The sequence below is a fragment of the Narcine bancroftii genome, chromosome 7, assembly GCF_036971445.1.
Source record: "Narcine bancroftii isolate sNarBan1 chromosome 7, sNarBan1.hap1, whole genome shotgun sequence".
NCBI lineage: Eukaryota > Metazoa > Chordata > Chondrichthyes > Torpediniformes > Narcinidae > Narcine > Narcine bancroftii.
This window is the reverse complement of record NC_091475.1, coordinates 22,630,497-22,645,898: the sequence shown is the minus strand read 5'-3', so window position 1 is coordinate 22,645,898 and position 15,402 is coordinate 22,630,497. Positions and strand designations below refer to the sequence as shown.

The 15,402-nt window shown below is 44.6% G+C and overlaps 1 protein-coding gene across 29 annotated transcripts in view; it reads left to right on the top strand.

Moving 5' to 3' along the window:
- The window catches only part of robo2 (roundabout, axon guidance receptor, homolog 2 (Drosophila)), a 1,057,280-nt gene extending 1,042,342 nt beyond the window's left edge, over window positions 1-14,938 (top strand). For 28 of the 29 annotated variants that reach the window (XM_069889083.1, XM_069889099.1, XM_069889096.1 and 25 more), the window contains 4 exons: window positions 2,642-2,818; window positions 4,831-5,055; window positions 8,673-8,897; window positions 14,426-14,938. In XM_069889083.1, coding sequence (XP_069745184.1) covers window positions 2,642-2,818; window positions 4,831-5,055; window positions 8,673-8,897; window positions 14,426-14,427 — 629 coding nt within the window. In that variant the 3' untranslated portion in view covers window positions 14,428-14,938. The remainder of the gene's footprint in view (window positions 1-2,641; window positions 2,819-4,830; window positions 5,056-8,672; window positions 8,898-14,425) is intronic. The other variant, XM_069889076.1, reaches the window with a different exon arrangement.
- Window positions 14,939-15,402: the final 464 nt, after the last annotated feature.

Below are 15,402 nucleotides of genomic sequence, written 5' to 3'. Positions count from 1 at the left end.
TCTTCCCAGCCTGGTCACGAGAGGGTCAGGAATAGAACCCTGTTTTTTTTTAATTTAAACATACAGTACAGTAACAGGCCAATTCGGTCCATGAGCCCGTGCCGCCCAATTATACCCAAATAACCTACAACCCCGAGACCTTTACGAATGGTGGGCAGAAGCCGGAGCCCTAAGGGAAAAACCCACAGGGAGAAGGTACAAATTCCTTACAGATAGCGCGGGATTCGATCCCCTGTAACAGAGTTGCACCCAAATGTCTTGCCTCAAAACTGGGCGTAATATTAGTTTCTCATCTGCCCAGCTTACATCAGGGCACAACCCTGTACAGCAGCACAGTTTACATAGCGGTTAGCGTGATGCTATTGCAGCTCCAGTAACCCAGCCTTGAATCCGGCGCTGTCTATAAGGAGTTTATACGTTCTCCCTGTGTCTCCCACCCTTCAAAATCATATGGGGATTGTAGGTCAATTGGGTGAAATTGACTGGAATCGGCTTCACTCGTGATGTAGATAAATAAAAACCCTGGAACTTTCACCCACGTAACAGGAACACAGAGATCCAATGGTGATGGGGAAAGTCTCCTGGTGCAATATACACCTTATTAATTAATTATTTGAACAACTGCAAGTTTATAAAGAAACAGGATCTATTGCTGGGATAAAGCACATCTCAGAAGTAAGCACAGCACACACGGAGGAAAGTTGATTCTCTGAAGACATGATGCTGTTGGCTGATGGGCATGAGTTTATTGTCATATACAATGTACAATGTACATACACACCAAAATTCTTACTCATTGCAGCCCAACAGGTACTTACAAAAAAAATGAGTAAATGGATTGAATTAAATTAAAAGAGAAATAAATACATAAGATAGAATATAAATATTCATGGTAATCCTGAAGCAAAAATGTGATTTGCAATCCTTTTGTGGTGTTGGAGTATTCACTGATTAGTGCAACAAGTTGGGGTGGGGTGTTCGAGAGCCTGATAGCTGTTGGAAGGAAACTGTTTTTGAACCTTGGGGTGTTGGTCGACAGGCTTCTGCACCTTCTGCCTGAAGGGAACAGTGAAAAGAGACTGACACATTCATTATTCCAAGCCTTCCTACTGGAATCAGTGATGGAATGAAATTGGATTTGAAGGCGAACAACTTGACCCCACTGGAGCCCCAGTGACTGTTATAACTGATCCTCCTCGGGGATGTTTTGATCTCCTGCCTGCGAACCTACTTTGGATACAGGTCAAGCATCCTCGTTGTGTGGCTGTGCTTGGTGTATCAATTTTCTTCCAGCTGTAGATATTGGGCTCTCTCCATTCCTTCATTTGCTTTTTCATTTCCAGCTTGTCATTAGCTCTGCCAAGCTGCTAGTCTCTTCATCTCTCTCCCCTTTCTTTCCTTGGGATGGGGGTGGGGGGTGGGGGTGAAGGCACCTGAAATGTGCTGAAGGGAACAATCGTTACTGTAACCTCACCAGATGAGACTCTCTGCGAATCTTGCTGCCTTCTCTGCTGTCATGTGTCATTATATTCTCATAAACGCATTCAAAGTCTGAGAATTTCTCAGTTAAACGCGAGCTCAACAGAGAACATTCCAACGCAGTACAGGCTCTTCATCCCATGATGTTGTGCCGACTTATGTAAACCTACCCCACCACAATCTAAATTTTCCCCACCTCGCACCCATAACCCTCCATTTTTTTAATGGAGTGTTCTCTTTTTTTCCGTGAAGACTCTCGGCCTTGGTGTGAGGGAACCATGCTGGATTCTCCCTATCTCTTATTGAGAGACGCTCTTTCCTGGTACTCCCTCAAGTGGGTCTGAATTGGTTTCAGAGATGATATTTCTGATCATCAATGGCAGATACATTCAATGTCATGGGTTGACTCTGTTATCTCTGTCAACCCTAAATGATCGGCAGAGAACGAGAGAGACTTGCTCCATCTTCCCTGCCAGTATCCCAGATTATATGATCCAAAATGAGAGTTTATTATCACGCATATACTGTACAGATGCACCAAAATTTTAGTGGATAAGAAACATCAACTACAACAGCGAAAAGTAAGTGACCACAATATATCATGAGATGGAAAAGAATAATCATTTCAAAAAGATAGGTCAAGAAATATTCACGGTTGCTGTTTTTGCAAGTGATGTTTCTGTAGTGGGGACAGATCTTTTGGTGGTCCTGGAATAGTTTTGATTAGGGTTTGGGGAGTTCGGGGAGGTTCAAGAGCCCGATAGCTGTTGGAAAGAAACTGTTCTTGAACCTGGAGGTGCTGGATTTCAGGCTTATGTACCTTGCACGAGAAGGTAGCAGTGAGAAGAGGTTGTGACCAGGGTGGGTGGGTGTCCTTGATGATGTTGAGGCAGTGCCTCTCACAGATGTTTTCAATGGATGGGAGGTTGTTTCCCTGATGTATCTGGTTAGCTTTTCCCCTTACTGTGGCACTGGAAATTGCCATGTTGCCTATCTGAGCTGCCACCTTCAATTGCAGTTTGGCTGGTCTACTTTGTTCCTCAGTGCTCCCATTGTAATGCATTGCCTCACACACACCAGAATTAAACCCTGACTGCCTTTTCTTTGTCCAGTCCACCAGAACGTCCAAATCACCCATTGACAGATATCTTTGTGTTAACAGGTAAAGGGTATTCCTCTTCCCAGCGGCTCCGGCCCACCAGCCCCTTCTCTACTAGCAGCAGCCTCAGTACCCCCCAATCCCAGTGCCAGAGATCAAGACCTCCCAAGAAACACAAGCTGGTGAGTGGCCGGCTGGAGCAACCATCCGCACTCCACCGTCGGGAAGCAGCAGTAGACGGTGAGTGACGGGGACACGGTGCCGGAATGAGGAAGCCTCTTGAGACATCCCATTGTCAACTTCCATCAATGGTACCCCTTGATAGTAGCAGTGTGCTTTCACTGATGTGGGTAGAGATCACCACCTCCTCCCGTAAAGTTGTCCAGCGCAGACCCTTCTGCCCATCATGCCCATGCAGGGAAGTCTGCAGATGCTGTGATTGTACTTAATACACAAAAGTGTTGAAGAAACTCAGCAGGTCTCACAGCAAGGCAAAGATACGCAGGTGCTCCCCAACTTATGATGGTCCGACTTACGACATTTCGGATTCCAATCTATTCCCGTGCTTGCGATATGCAGTAGATGCTCGCATCCCCACCATCCTCACCATCCAGCAATTAATTTTTGTTCAATACTTCAAACATTCTTCATGCCCACTGTGCTTTCAGCTGTGTATGTTAATGGGTTTTTTTTCAGTGTGGAATAAAGGTATTCAAAATTTAATTATAAAAAAGATAAGTGTAGTACTCTTTCTCGACTTACGATGGGTTTTCCGGAAAGTACCCCATCGTAAGTTGAGGAGCACCTGTACTGTATTACCAACATTTCAGAGTACAGGCCCAAAAAGTTGGTTATATATCTTTGCCTCCTATGGATCTGTGGGGCCTGCTGAGTTTCTCCAGCAGCATGTCCCTCAATACCTTCGACCCATCAAGTCCATGCTGACATTTTTGCCTATTTTATACCAAATCCATTGGCTGGACCATGCCCCTCAATACCTTGCAAAGTAAAGTATCTTTTTAATAAATTTTAAAAATGTAGATTTGGAGCCTGGTAACAGGCCCTTCCGGCCCATGAGCCTATGCTGTCAAACTACCCCAATTAATCAACCACCCCTATACATTTTGAAGGGTGGGGGGGGGAAACTGGAACACCCAGAGGAAATCCCAATAAGCATGGGGAGAATGTACAAACTGTTTACAGACAGTGCCAGGTTGGAACCCAAGTCACTGGTGCTGTAATAGCCTTGCACTAAACTATTACACTAACCATGCTGCCCTCTACACTAACCATGTCCGTCTAAATTCTCTCAAATGTTGTGATCGTCTCTGACAGTGAGTTCCAGGTATCAGTGACTGTGTAAAAAAAATAATCCCACCAATTCCTTCAAAATTCCTCCCTCTCACCTGAAACCCACACTCTTGTTTTTTTTTTAAATTCCAACCATGGGGGAAAATAAACTGTTTTGGCTATCAACCCTGTCCACACCTCTCATAATCTTGTATACTTCTGTCAGTTCCCTTAGTTTTAAGGAAAGCTAGACTACCTTGTCAACATAGAACATGACAGTCCACTACAGGCCCTTCAGCTCACAATTTTGTGCCTGCCAATATGTTAGACTCTACATCCCTACCCTTCAGAATCCAGGGCCCCGCCATTCACTATGTAAGTCCGGCCCTGGCTTACCTTCCCAATATACTGGTCCGAGTTAAATTCCTTCAGCCATTCCTTTCCTCACCTTCCTAGTTCTTCTAAATTCTGTTATAAAACCCTCTTCAGAAGAACATCATTGCTGAAGGACACTTGGCAACGCCCTTGAAGATTTGTGAAAGGCAAGATAGAAATGTTCAAGGTTCCTTTTATTATCATGTAACAATACATTTAAAATGTAACAATCCTGATATACTTTAACTTTTTTCTGCCATTAAGCAGATAAAGAGTCGCCATTAGTATTGCCCAGTGCCCTAAGAGAGAAAGGGAAGCAAATGAGTTCCTTCAGAGACACTGAGGGTCTGTGGATTCACCTCCAGCACTGCTGCAGCATCCACAGACTCCTGCTCGAAGCATTGGCAATCCGAGCTCCTGGACCAAACCCCTAATACAATCAGGAAACCCTCAGCACGCTCTCGAATCCTCGCTCCAATACCTGGTTCCTGGGATACCTGTGGGTTTATTTTTACAGAAAGATTTGACCATCTGGGCATCTCAGTTCCATGTAATTATGTTTATTTTTTTCTGTTTCATTTGCCAAGACTTGCCACCACCACCTGACCCTCCACCATTCCAGGGTTCAAAGCTCCATTCTGGACAGGGACCAAGGTCCACAGGTATGGGCGATTCTTCAGAGAGCCAGCAGCTGACCTGCCTCGAAGTGGACACCAACACAGTGGACCATTTGATCAAGACATCTCTAGAAGGTCAAATGACTCAGGAAGACCTGCGAAGCAAGCTCCAACAGAAGCCAACAATTGGGTCAGGTAAGAGATGGCAGGAAACAATTTCCGTTGGTGCACCTATTAAAGAACAAGATGATCTAATTGAAGTGTTCACGTGTGCGTCCTACTGGGGAGGATGCCTTCTCCACGCCTGAGAAGTCTAGAACTGAGGATCACGGCCTCAAAACGAGGGGCCAGTGAATTTGTGGCAAAATGAGGAGAAATTTCATAAATCAGAGGGTGTTGGGATTTTCAACCATCAATCACTGTGGAAGCTGTTCGTTCGGTGCATCCAAATCCCAGATTGATAGGTTTTCCGGATATTAAAGGAAAATGGTGCTGAGGGAGAGATGGTGGGAGAGGCATGTTGCCATTTCTTGTTTATATGTTAGGTTTGATAGAACCTGAAAGATGCATTTGAGACATTCTTTTCACTATGCAACCATTCACTGCACTACAGGAAAGATGTTGCCGAGCTGGGGACAGTACAGGTTAACAAGGATGTTGCTAGGACTCAGGGCCTGAGCTACAGGGAGACATTGAGCAGACTGGGGCTTTATCCCTTGGAGGCTGTTGGAGTACAGGAGAATGAGGGGTGATATCACAGACGTGTGCAAAATTATGAGAGGAATAGATCAGGTGAACACAGAGAGTCTTTTGCCTGGTGTAGGAGAATTGGTAACTAGAGGGCACAGGTTTCAGGTTGGGGGGGAGATTAAACAGAACCTGAGGTTAACTTTTATTCCCTCACAGAGGGTGGTGGGTATATGGAATGGGCTGCCAGAGGAGGTGGTTGAAACAGTTACTATTGCAATTTTTAAGAACAAATTGCACAGATACAGAGATAGGATGGGTTTAGAATTCAGAATCAGCACTTTGCAGGGCTATTCACCAAGGGGAGGGACAATACTGAGGTCAGGAAAGGTCTGCTGATAAGCTAGGGCATGTTAATATCCACAAGGAGGAGGCCTTGGGTCTCTTGAAGAGCATTAAACTGGAGGGCCAAATGGGATCTATCCCAGGTTATTGAGAGAGAAGAGAGGATATTCCTGGGTCACTGTCAGAGATCTTTGTATTCTCTTTAGCCACAGACAAAACCCTAGAGGACCAGAGGAATAAACCATGGTGATCCTTTGATTCAAAAGGGAAGTAGAGAAAGCTGGTGAGTCTTACATATGTGGTGGGGAAGTTATTGGAGAAGATTCTTCAGGTTAGGATCCAGTCACATCTGGAAAAGCTTGGACTTGTTTGAGATAGTCAGCATGGCTTTGTGCAGGGGAGGTCAAGTTTTACAAGAGGATATTGCAAAGGAGATTGATGAAGTCAAGATGATAGATGATGTCTACGATGAACAAGTTGACGTCTATGTTTGGCCGTAGAAGACAGAGGGTGGTGGTGAGGGGAATGTTTCTTACTCCAGATCTGTAACCAATTTTATTCCACAGGAATCATTCCTGGAATCTCTGTTGTTTATGATATTACAGTGTATCAAGGGGAAAAGTCATTTAAAGATTCAGCAGACGTTAGACCAGATGTGGGCGGAGAAATGGATGGTGAGATTTAAGGTGGACAACTGCGAGGTGCTGACCTTTGAGAGATCCATTCTAAAAGTTAATCATGAAACACTTGGGAGCATTGATGTTCAGAGGGATTTTGCGGACTAAGTCCATCATGGCAATATAGGTTCATTGGGTGCTTGCCTTTTTTTTACTGAGGAGTATAAAAGTCTAGAATTCTTGGTAGCTGTGTAAAATTTTGATTCAGACACGGTTGGCGTATTGTGTGCAGTTCTGGTCACCACGTCACGATAAGGATATGAAGGCTTGGAAGAGGTTCTTGAGGATGTTGCCTGGATTGGAGAGTGTGATGGGACAGTGTAGAAGGAGCTTCACTCTGTATCTAACCCATGCTGGCCCTGTCCTGGGAGTGTGTGATTGGACAGTGTAGAGGGAGCTTCACTCTGTATCTAACTCGTGCTGTCCCTGCCCTGGGAGGGTGTGATGGGACAGTGTGTAGAGGGAGCTTCATTCTATATCTAACCCATGCTGCTCTGCCCTGGGAGTGTGTGATGGGACTGTGTAGAGGGAGCTTCATTCTGTATCTAACCCATGCTGCCCTGCCCTGGGAGTGTGTGATGGGACAGTGTAGAGGGAGCTTCACTCTATGTTTAATCTTCTCTTGGTATGTTTATAAGGAACTGGATTTATTTAATATAAATGTGTTTTTTTAAATCTCAGATTCTCCTTGATGATTTTGGAAACTCCACACATTCCAGGAATGAATTCTCTACCCACTTCATAACCCTTTGACTTCCTGTCCTGTATTGTGCCTTTGTTTTGTGCGGTCAGTGTGATGGAATTGGAAGTGCAGCCAGCTGTTTTCAACACACCAACAGCTGTGTGAAAGTTGTAAATCTCTGTTTGCTATATTTGAAGATTAGCCGAGGCCACCAGATTTAATTATTCTTTGTACTCATGCTCATAGATCGTTGACAGCCCTCCTGAGAGGATGGGCTTTCAATATCTCACACTCAAGGTGATCCCCACAGAGTGGAGCAGCCACTCAGCCCTGTTCACCAGACCCTTGTGGTGGCAGGATTGGAGTAAGGAGAGAATTTGTGTCCGTTATATTCACTTGAATTTGGAACAATGAGAGGAAATCTCATGAATACTGAAAAAATTTGAATTGGACTGGACAAAGTAGATGTCCAAAGTCAAGTTACGGTTTTTGTCATCTGATTGTACAAGTCCAACCCGACGAAACAGTGTTCTCCGGTCCTCTGTGTAAAACATGCAAACACACCACCAGACATAACACACATACAGACAAATAATGCATATGCAGGCTAAGTATTTTAGCTCTAAAAGTAAAATAATAAATATTGTTTTGAGAATATGAGAGTCTCAGGTGGTCAGTGAGCAGTTCCTTTGGTCGTTCAGTGTTCTCACTGCCCGTAGGAAGAAGCTGTTCCTCAGCCTGGTTCTGATACTCCTGTATCTCTTCCCCAACAGGAGCAGCTGAAAAATTCTGTGTGTGGGGTGGGAGGAGTCCTCAATGATTTTTCACACCCTCTTCAATCAATAATCCCATTAGATCATTTTCAGTGGCGGGGAGGGAGACTCCAGTGATCCTCTCTGTGATTCTAAATTAAATGTTAAAACTTACTAGGATGTTGACCAGACTTCAGATCAACACGAAAAGGTTAGACTTGTTAGGATTTTATTCCCTGGAGCATAGAAAAATGAGGCAAGATTTGATGGAAGTATTTGAAATAATGATGGGTATAGATAAAGTAAATGTAGGTTGACTTTTTCCACTGAGGATAGGTGAGATACAAACCAGAAGACGGATTTAGGGTGAAAGGTGAAAAGTTTAAGGGGAACATCAGGGGAAACCTTTTCACACTGAGAGTAGTGGGAGTGTGGAACGAGCTGCCGGCTAAAGTGGCGAATGCGGGCTCATTTTGATACTTGAAGAAAAATTTGGACAGGTACATTGCTTGGCAGAGGTATGGACAGCTATGGACTGGGTGCAGATCAGTGGGCCTAGCCAGAATAATAGTTCAGCACAAACAAGAAGGGCTGAAAGGCCTGTTTTCTGTGTTGTAGTGCTCTATGGAAATCACTTTGTGATTGTCTATTTCCCATTGTGTGTTCCAGAAGAAGTTCTTATCCCATACAGCAAGCCCAACTTTCCATCTCCAGGCCACTGGAGCGGTCAGAGTTCATCGGGAACAGCCTCATCGAAGGGGTCAACTGGACCCAGGAAAGGTGTGCCCTCGCGAGGGGTTCCGACAATCGCATGTCACCAGCGGAACATTTGTGACCTTCCAGATGTAGGATATGTGGGCTCATGTGGTCAAGGACAGTTTTTAGGGGATGTATGTGAGTATCTGGAGCTACTAGAATGTGAAATTACTTGGGTGATGTAACGAGAAAATATTCCTTTGTTACCCTCTATTCTTTTGCGATTGACCTCAGACAATGTTTATTGAAACACGTTTCTTTTTACATGTATTGAGATTGTACATATGGCATGGGAACTCTATTGCTCTAGTACTACCTTAGCAAACCTTGTTTTTGGTGAGGGAATTTTAATACATTTGAGAAAGTTAGTGTTTTATGCATTTAAATATGCTGGGGCTTTATTCCTTGGAGACCAGGAGAATGAGGGGTGATCACATAGAGGTGTACAAAATGAAAAGAGGAATCGATGGGGTGAACGTGGAGAATCTTTTGCCCAGAGTAGGGTGATAGGCAACCAGAGGACACAGTTTAAGGTGAGGTGAGGGGGTGGGGGGGCGGGGGGAGAAACACTTATTTAACAGGACCTAAGGAGTTACTTTTTTATGCAGAGAGTGGTGGGTGTATGGAATGGGCTGACAGAGGAGGTGATTGAGACGGGTATTGTTACAATGTTTCATAAAGATTTGGATGGATGCATAGATAGGATTAGTGTAGAGGGATATGGCCCGATGCAGGGAGGTAGAACTAGTGTGGGAGGGACATGCTGGTGGGTGTAGTGTTAGGTCAAATGGCCTGTCTTCATATGTATGATTAATAATACTTTATATCTACCTATTCAGGATTAGCTGAGTCCCCTGCACTGATGAACCCGGTCCTTTCTAACCTCATCTTCTCAGCCTGCCATTGGTTTGCAAGGCAGGAATTCCAGAAAACAAAAGATTACCAGCCAATTTACAAAATTCTGGAGGAACTCAGCAGGCCAGGCAGCGTCCAAGGAAAATAATAGCCTGACTCTTTACTTCTCTCCACAGAGGACCATAAGACATCATAGCAGAAATAGACTATTCAACCTGTCGAGTCTGCCCCAGTATTTATTCATGAGATTAGCCATTCTCCCACTCAGCCCCACTGCCTGGCCTTCTCCCTTTGATGCCCTGGCTCATCAAGAACCGATGAACCTCTAAAAATAACTATGCCTCCACAATGGCCTGTGGCAACAAACACCTGCTGGCTAAGGAAAGTCCTCCACATCTCTGTACTAATGGGCACCCTCCAATTCTGAAGTTGTGCCCTCTTCCCCTAGACTCTGTCACCATGGGAAAAAACCTGTCTGCAACTACTCCATCCACATTCAAAATGTTCAATTGAGATCCCCCCCTCATTCTCCTAAATTCCAATGAGTATGGGCCGAGAGCTGTCAAACGCTCCTCATATGATACTGCCTGACACGCTGAGTCCCTCCAGCCCGTTGTGTGTTGCTCCAGTTTTCAGCATCTGCAGATTCCTTGTTCACCTGCCATTCTACATCTTGTGCCCCAGCAAATTCTGGAATTTCATACATTTCCATTACATCATGAACTAGTTAATTCCTTCTTCTCTCAGATGCCCATTGACCTGATTACAATTCCAGAAAATGTCCTCTCCTACCCATCTTCATCTAACTCCTTCCTCCAATGCTGTCTCCCTCTCTACGTTCCCAAGCATGTTATAACCCTTGGTTTCTGATCATCAATACTGCATGTAGCAAGGAGGTCATTTTAATTAGTTCATGGTTTCAAAGTGAGAGTATCTATATGGCACAACACTGGTTAAACCTCTGCTGAAGTATTGACATCCAATCCTGGATGTTATCTTTGGAAGAACTTGGAAGAGGGCTGAGAAAAAATATAGGCACTCAGCACGGTGACAGGCCCTTCCATCCCACCCGCCCGTGACCCCCAAATACACTTTTTCTTTGGCTTGGCTTCGCGGACGAAGATTTATGGAGGGGGTAAAAAGTCCACGTCAGCTGCAGGCTCGTTTGTGGCTGACCAGTCCGATGCGGGACAGGCAGACACGATTGCAGCGGTTGCAAGGGAAAATTGGTTGGTTGGGGTTGGGTGTTGGGTTTTTCCTCCTTTGCCTTTTGTCAGTGAGGTGGGCTCTGCGGTCTTCTTCAAAGGAGGTTGCTACCAGCCCCCCCACATCTCCATCGGGCACACAAAACTCAAAACGGTCAACCAGTTTACCTATCTCGGCTGCACCATTTCATCAGATGCAAGGATCGACAATGAGATAGACAACAGACTCGCCAAGGCAAATAGCGCCTTTGGAAGACTACACAAAAGAGTCTGGAAAAACAACCAACTGAGGGGGCAACATAGTTAGTGTAGCAGTTAGTGGAACGTTATTACGGTGGATCCCACAACCCCCATACATTTTTGAAGGTGGGAGTAAACTGGAGCACCTGAAGGAAACCCACGTAGACATGGGGAGAGCGTACAAACTCCTTACGGACAGTGCCTCATTTGAACCTGGGCTGCTGGCACCGTAATAACATTCCACTAACTGCTACACTAACTATGTTGCCCCCGGGTACAAGGGAATGGTGGAGAGTGCGCAGAAGGCGCTCAAGGTGATGGGAAGAAATTCAGCAAAGGTGCTCACAATTATGAATGTTTTTTCTGGGTTAAGTCCAGAGAAACTAACCCCCGCCCCCACCTCCCCCCCCCCCCCCCCCCCACCTCCTCACCCCATGAGCAGCAGAGGCAGATTTCAGATGACTGAGAGAAGAGCCGAAGAGGAGGAAATGTTCATGCAGTAACCTTCAATCATCTTTGAGCTGGTGTCTGGAAGTGTGGCGGAAGTAGATCCAATAATAACACCCAGTTGTCCATTTCATTTAACCTGGTAAAGGGCACAAGGCATTGAGCAAGAGGTTTGTCAAACAAATTGTGGTGACTAACCACTGCAGGAGGGCAGGAATGGTAACCAATAGGTTGATGAGGAAGGTAGATATTACCTAGTAGCTCATATTTCCTAATAGGTTTGAAGGAGGTTATTCAGCCCATTGAGACAATCCTAACTCTCAAAGGAGACCCATTAGTCTCATTCCTCTCACGTGTTCCTGCAAACTGAACCAATCCCATCTGCCTGCACATGAGTCATATCCTTCCATGGTCATGCCTGGATCAATGCCTCTTGTATTTGTACTGACTCCCTCCCCCTTCCCCTTCCAGCATGTTCCAGATTTCAGATTTCTTGTTATACAGTCCTAAAATTCCTTTTTTTTCTGTGTTACCAGCCAAATTACCACTAATTGGTAGTGCAAAAAATAAACTGCATACAGTGTGAACATGTAAACAGTCAAAAGAACTGTAAACAGGTAAAGAATGCAAACAAACTGGCAGCTACCACTCTCTGCATAATAACACATAAGCCTTCTTTAAACTGTCTCCCTCTCACCTTAAATCTGTGTCCTCTAGTATTTAACATTTCCACCTGGGGTAAATAGACTCTGGCTGTCTAGCCCAATCTCTGCCTCTCATTATTTATCAGATCTCCCTCAGCCTTTGACACACCAGAGAAAACACACCAGGATTATCCAAACTCTCCCTATTGTTCATACCCTCCAGTCAAGATAACATCCAGATGAAAAAACACAGAAATGATGGAGGAACTCGGTCTCGCAATATCCATGGGAGGTAAAGAAACCGACGTTTCAGGCTTGAGCCCTTTTTCAGGGTATAAGCAGAGACTGGCTGAGATCCTCCAGCAGTGTTGTGTGTTTTTATTTAAATCTCAGCATCTGCAGACCTTCATGTTTTGTAACATCCTAGTGAACTTCTTCCACACCATCTTCTAAGCCTCCACATCCTTCCTGTAATGTGGTCACCAGAACTGCACACATCACTCCAAACGTTGTCGAACCACAGATTTATACAGCTGCAAATGATGTTAGACTCAACAACTGAATGATGAAATGGAGAATGTCCTGAGCCTTCTCTACTACCTTATCCACTTTTTCAGCTTCTTTTAGGGTGATAGGGGATTGCATTTGCAAGATCCCTCTGAATGTCAATGCTCCCAGGGTTCCTGTCCCTTCCTCTTCTATTTGATTCCCAAAGTGTAACATATATTTGTCTAGAACAGCCATTCTCAACTTTTTTGACTATGCCCCCTCCCCCTCACTCTGGGAGAACCAATTACTTTTCATCCTAAATCAACTCCCCTGAATCTCCTGGCCATGTCCCTTGGTGATAGTCTCACCTGCCAGTGGAAACAACCATCCTGCCTCTCCTTATCTATTTCTTTCATAATTTTGTGTAAAATTCCTCTCTCATTCTGAATTCCAGCAAGTACAGGACCAAGGTCATCTCCTCATGGCCTAACTATCTTGTCTCCAGTGAACATCCCCCCCCCCCCACCCCCCCACCCCTGCACCACCGTTTTGTTTAACTTTTGAAGGTTGTATGGAGAGTTTTGTGACACATGAGGCAAGGTTGACAGAACTAGTGCTTTTTTTTTGGAGTGACGAAGGATGAGATGCAACCTAATAAAGGTCTACAAGATTACGAGTGGCATAGATAGGGTGGAAAGCCAGCACCTTTTTCCCAGGGTGACAGTACAAATACCAGAGGCTATTGGTTTAAGGTGAATGGAGTAAAACTTAGGGAAGATGTCATAGAACCATAGAACACTACAGATAAAAACAGGCCCTTCTTGTCACTCAGAGAGTGATGGGTGCCTGGAATGCAGTGCTGGAGCTGGTGGTGGAGGCTGGGACAACAGGGACTTTTCAGATTTTTTGATAGGTACATGGATGTAAGAAAAATAGAGGGTTATGGGTGTGAGGCAGGGAAGGGAAGGGAAGGGTTCATTTTTCGGGTGGAACGGTTAGCACAACACTGTCACAAGTGCCAGTGATCAGGACTTAGGTTCCAATCCCATGCTGTCCTGTAAGGAGTTTTGTTAGGTCTGCTTTGTTCATGAATGAGTGAGACAAACACCAGACTGAGTCGAAATCAGGGTTCTTTGTTCTTTATTACCGGATTGTAACACTTGCGACTAACAATGTTAGTCGGAGAATGCATTCTGCCGTTATCAGCAAAATGGTGATTTTTTATACCCTTGGATACATGCTTAGAACATCATCATATCATTACTTGTCCAATGACTAAAACTGTTGCTATCCTTTCCCTGCTAGCTTCCTGCCTCTCAATCCATCAATGTCTCTCTTATCTTGTAAGTACAAGGATGCATTCACATCTTGTTACAGCCCTGTACAGGGTAACTCCTTACACATTCCCATCTCATGATGTTTTACCTTACAGTTTGTATGTTCTCCCCGAGACTACATGGGATTTCCCCAGTGGCTCTGGTTTCCTCCCACCATTTGAAATGTTTTGGGGTTGTAGGCTAATTGGGTGTAATTGGATGGCATGGGCTCATGGGCTGAAATGGCCTGTTACCGTGCTTAAAAAAAAACTGTTAAATGTAACAAATTTTTAAAAATAAGTTTACATAGGTCAGCACAATATTGTGGGCCAAAGGGCCTGTACTGTGTTGTGACATTCTATCAAAGAGTCAGTGGGATTGGAACTGAAGGATGTGTTCAATACCAAGGGGACTGAGGGATCTCATTCAGAACTGCTAGCTTCTAATCACCATGGTCCTTGTTCCCACAGAGTGAAGGAGGAACACATCCCGAGATCCAGCGTGGTGAGCCTCCCCTCGTGGATGTCATGACACTTCAGTGGTGCAATGAAACTCTTCCTTATTTAATGTATAATGACAGGACCTGTAAATGTGATGTAAAGTCCACGACTGCCACAGCCACCTGTATATCCCTCCACCCCCCCTCCCACCACTGCCGTCTTTCAATACATTGCCCCTTCACCTCCTGCGTGGTCTCAACTCACCACATATCTCCATCACTCCCCCCTCCTCTAATTCCCCCTCCCACAAAATAGAGACTTGACGAGGAAGAATGAAAATGAATAGAAACGTAGTCGTTCCAATATGAGAGAAAGAGAGAAGGGGATTTCTTGTGTAAATATGTGTTGCATTGCGAAACAAACTCACCTTGTTCTTTCACATTGCATCTTGTAATGTCATTCCTTTTTTTATTGGTCTGTTGTACTATATGTCAATTGACTGGGCAATTAATGCCATTAAAACAGAAAAAAAACAAAAAAAAATGTACTTTTTAACATTGTTATTGCATCGCATTTTTTTGTTTAATGTTCTGTTTTTGAAGTTTTGCACTGATAATTTTGTTCCAGTGATAAGCACAAACTTAAAAGCTCCTGAGAAAAGGATGAAGTGTGAGGAAATGGCTGGATGGGAGAAGAGGGGGCATTTCTCTCACTGTGTGCGAGCAAAGATATATGTGCCCATGGTGTACCAGTGAGCCTGTGTGGATGGGTGGTGTGTGTGTGTGTCTGTATGCACATATGTACGTTCTGCTTGTGCACGTGTATATGTCTGTGTGTGTGCATGAGAAAGTGTGTGAAAGAGAGAGAATGTGCATGTGTGTGTGTGTGTGTGTGTGTGTGTGTGTGTGTGTATAATTTAAATTTAGACATACAGCACAATAACAGCCCCTTTCAGCCCACGAGCCCGTGCTACCCAATTACACCCAATCGACTGACAATCCCTGGTA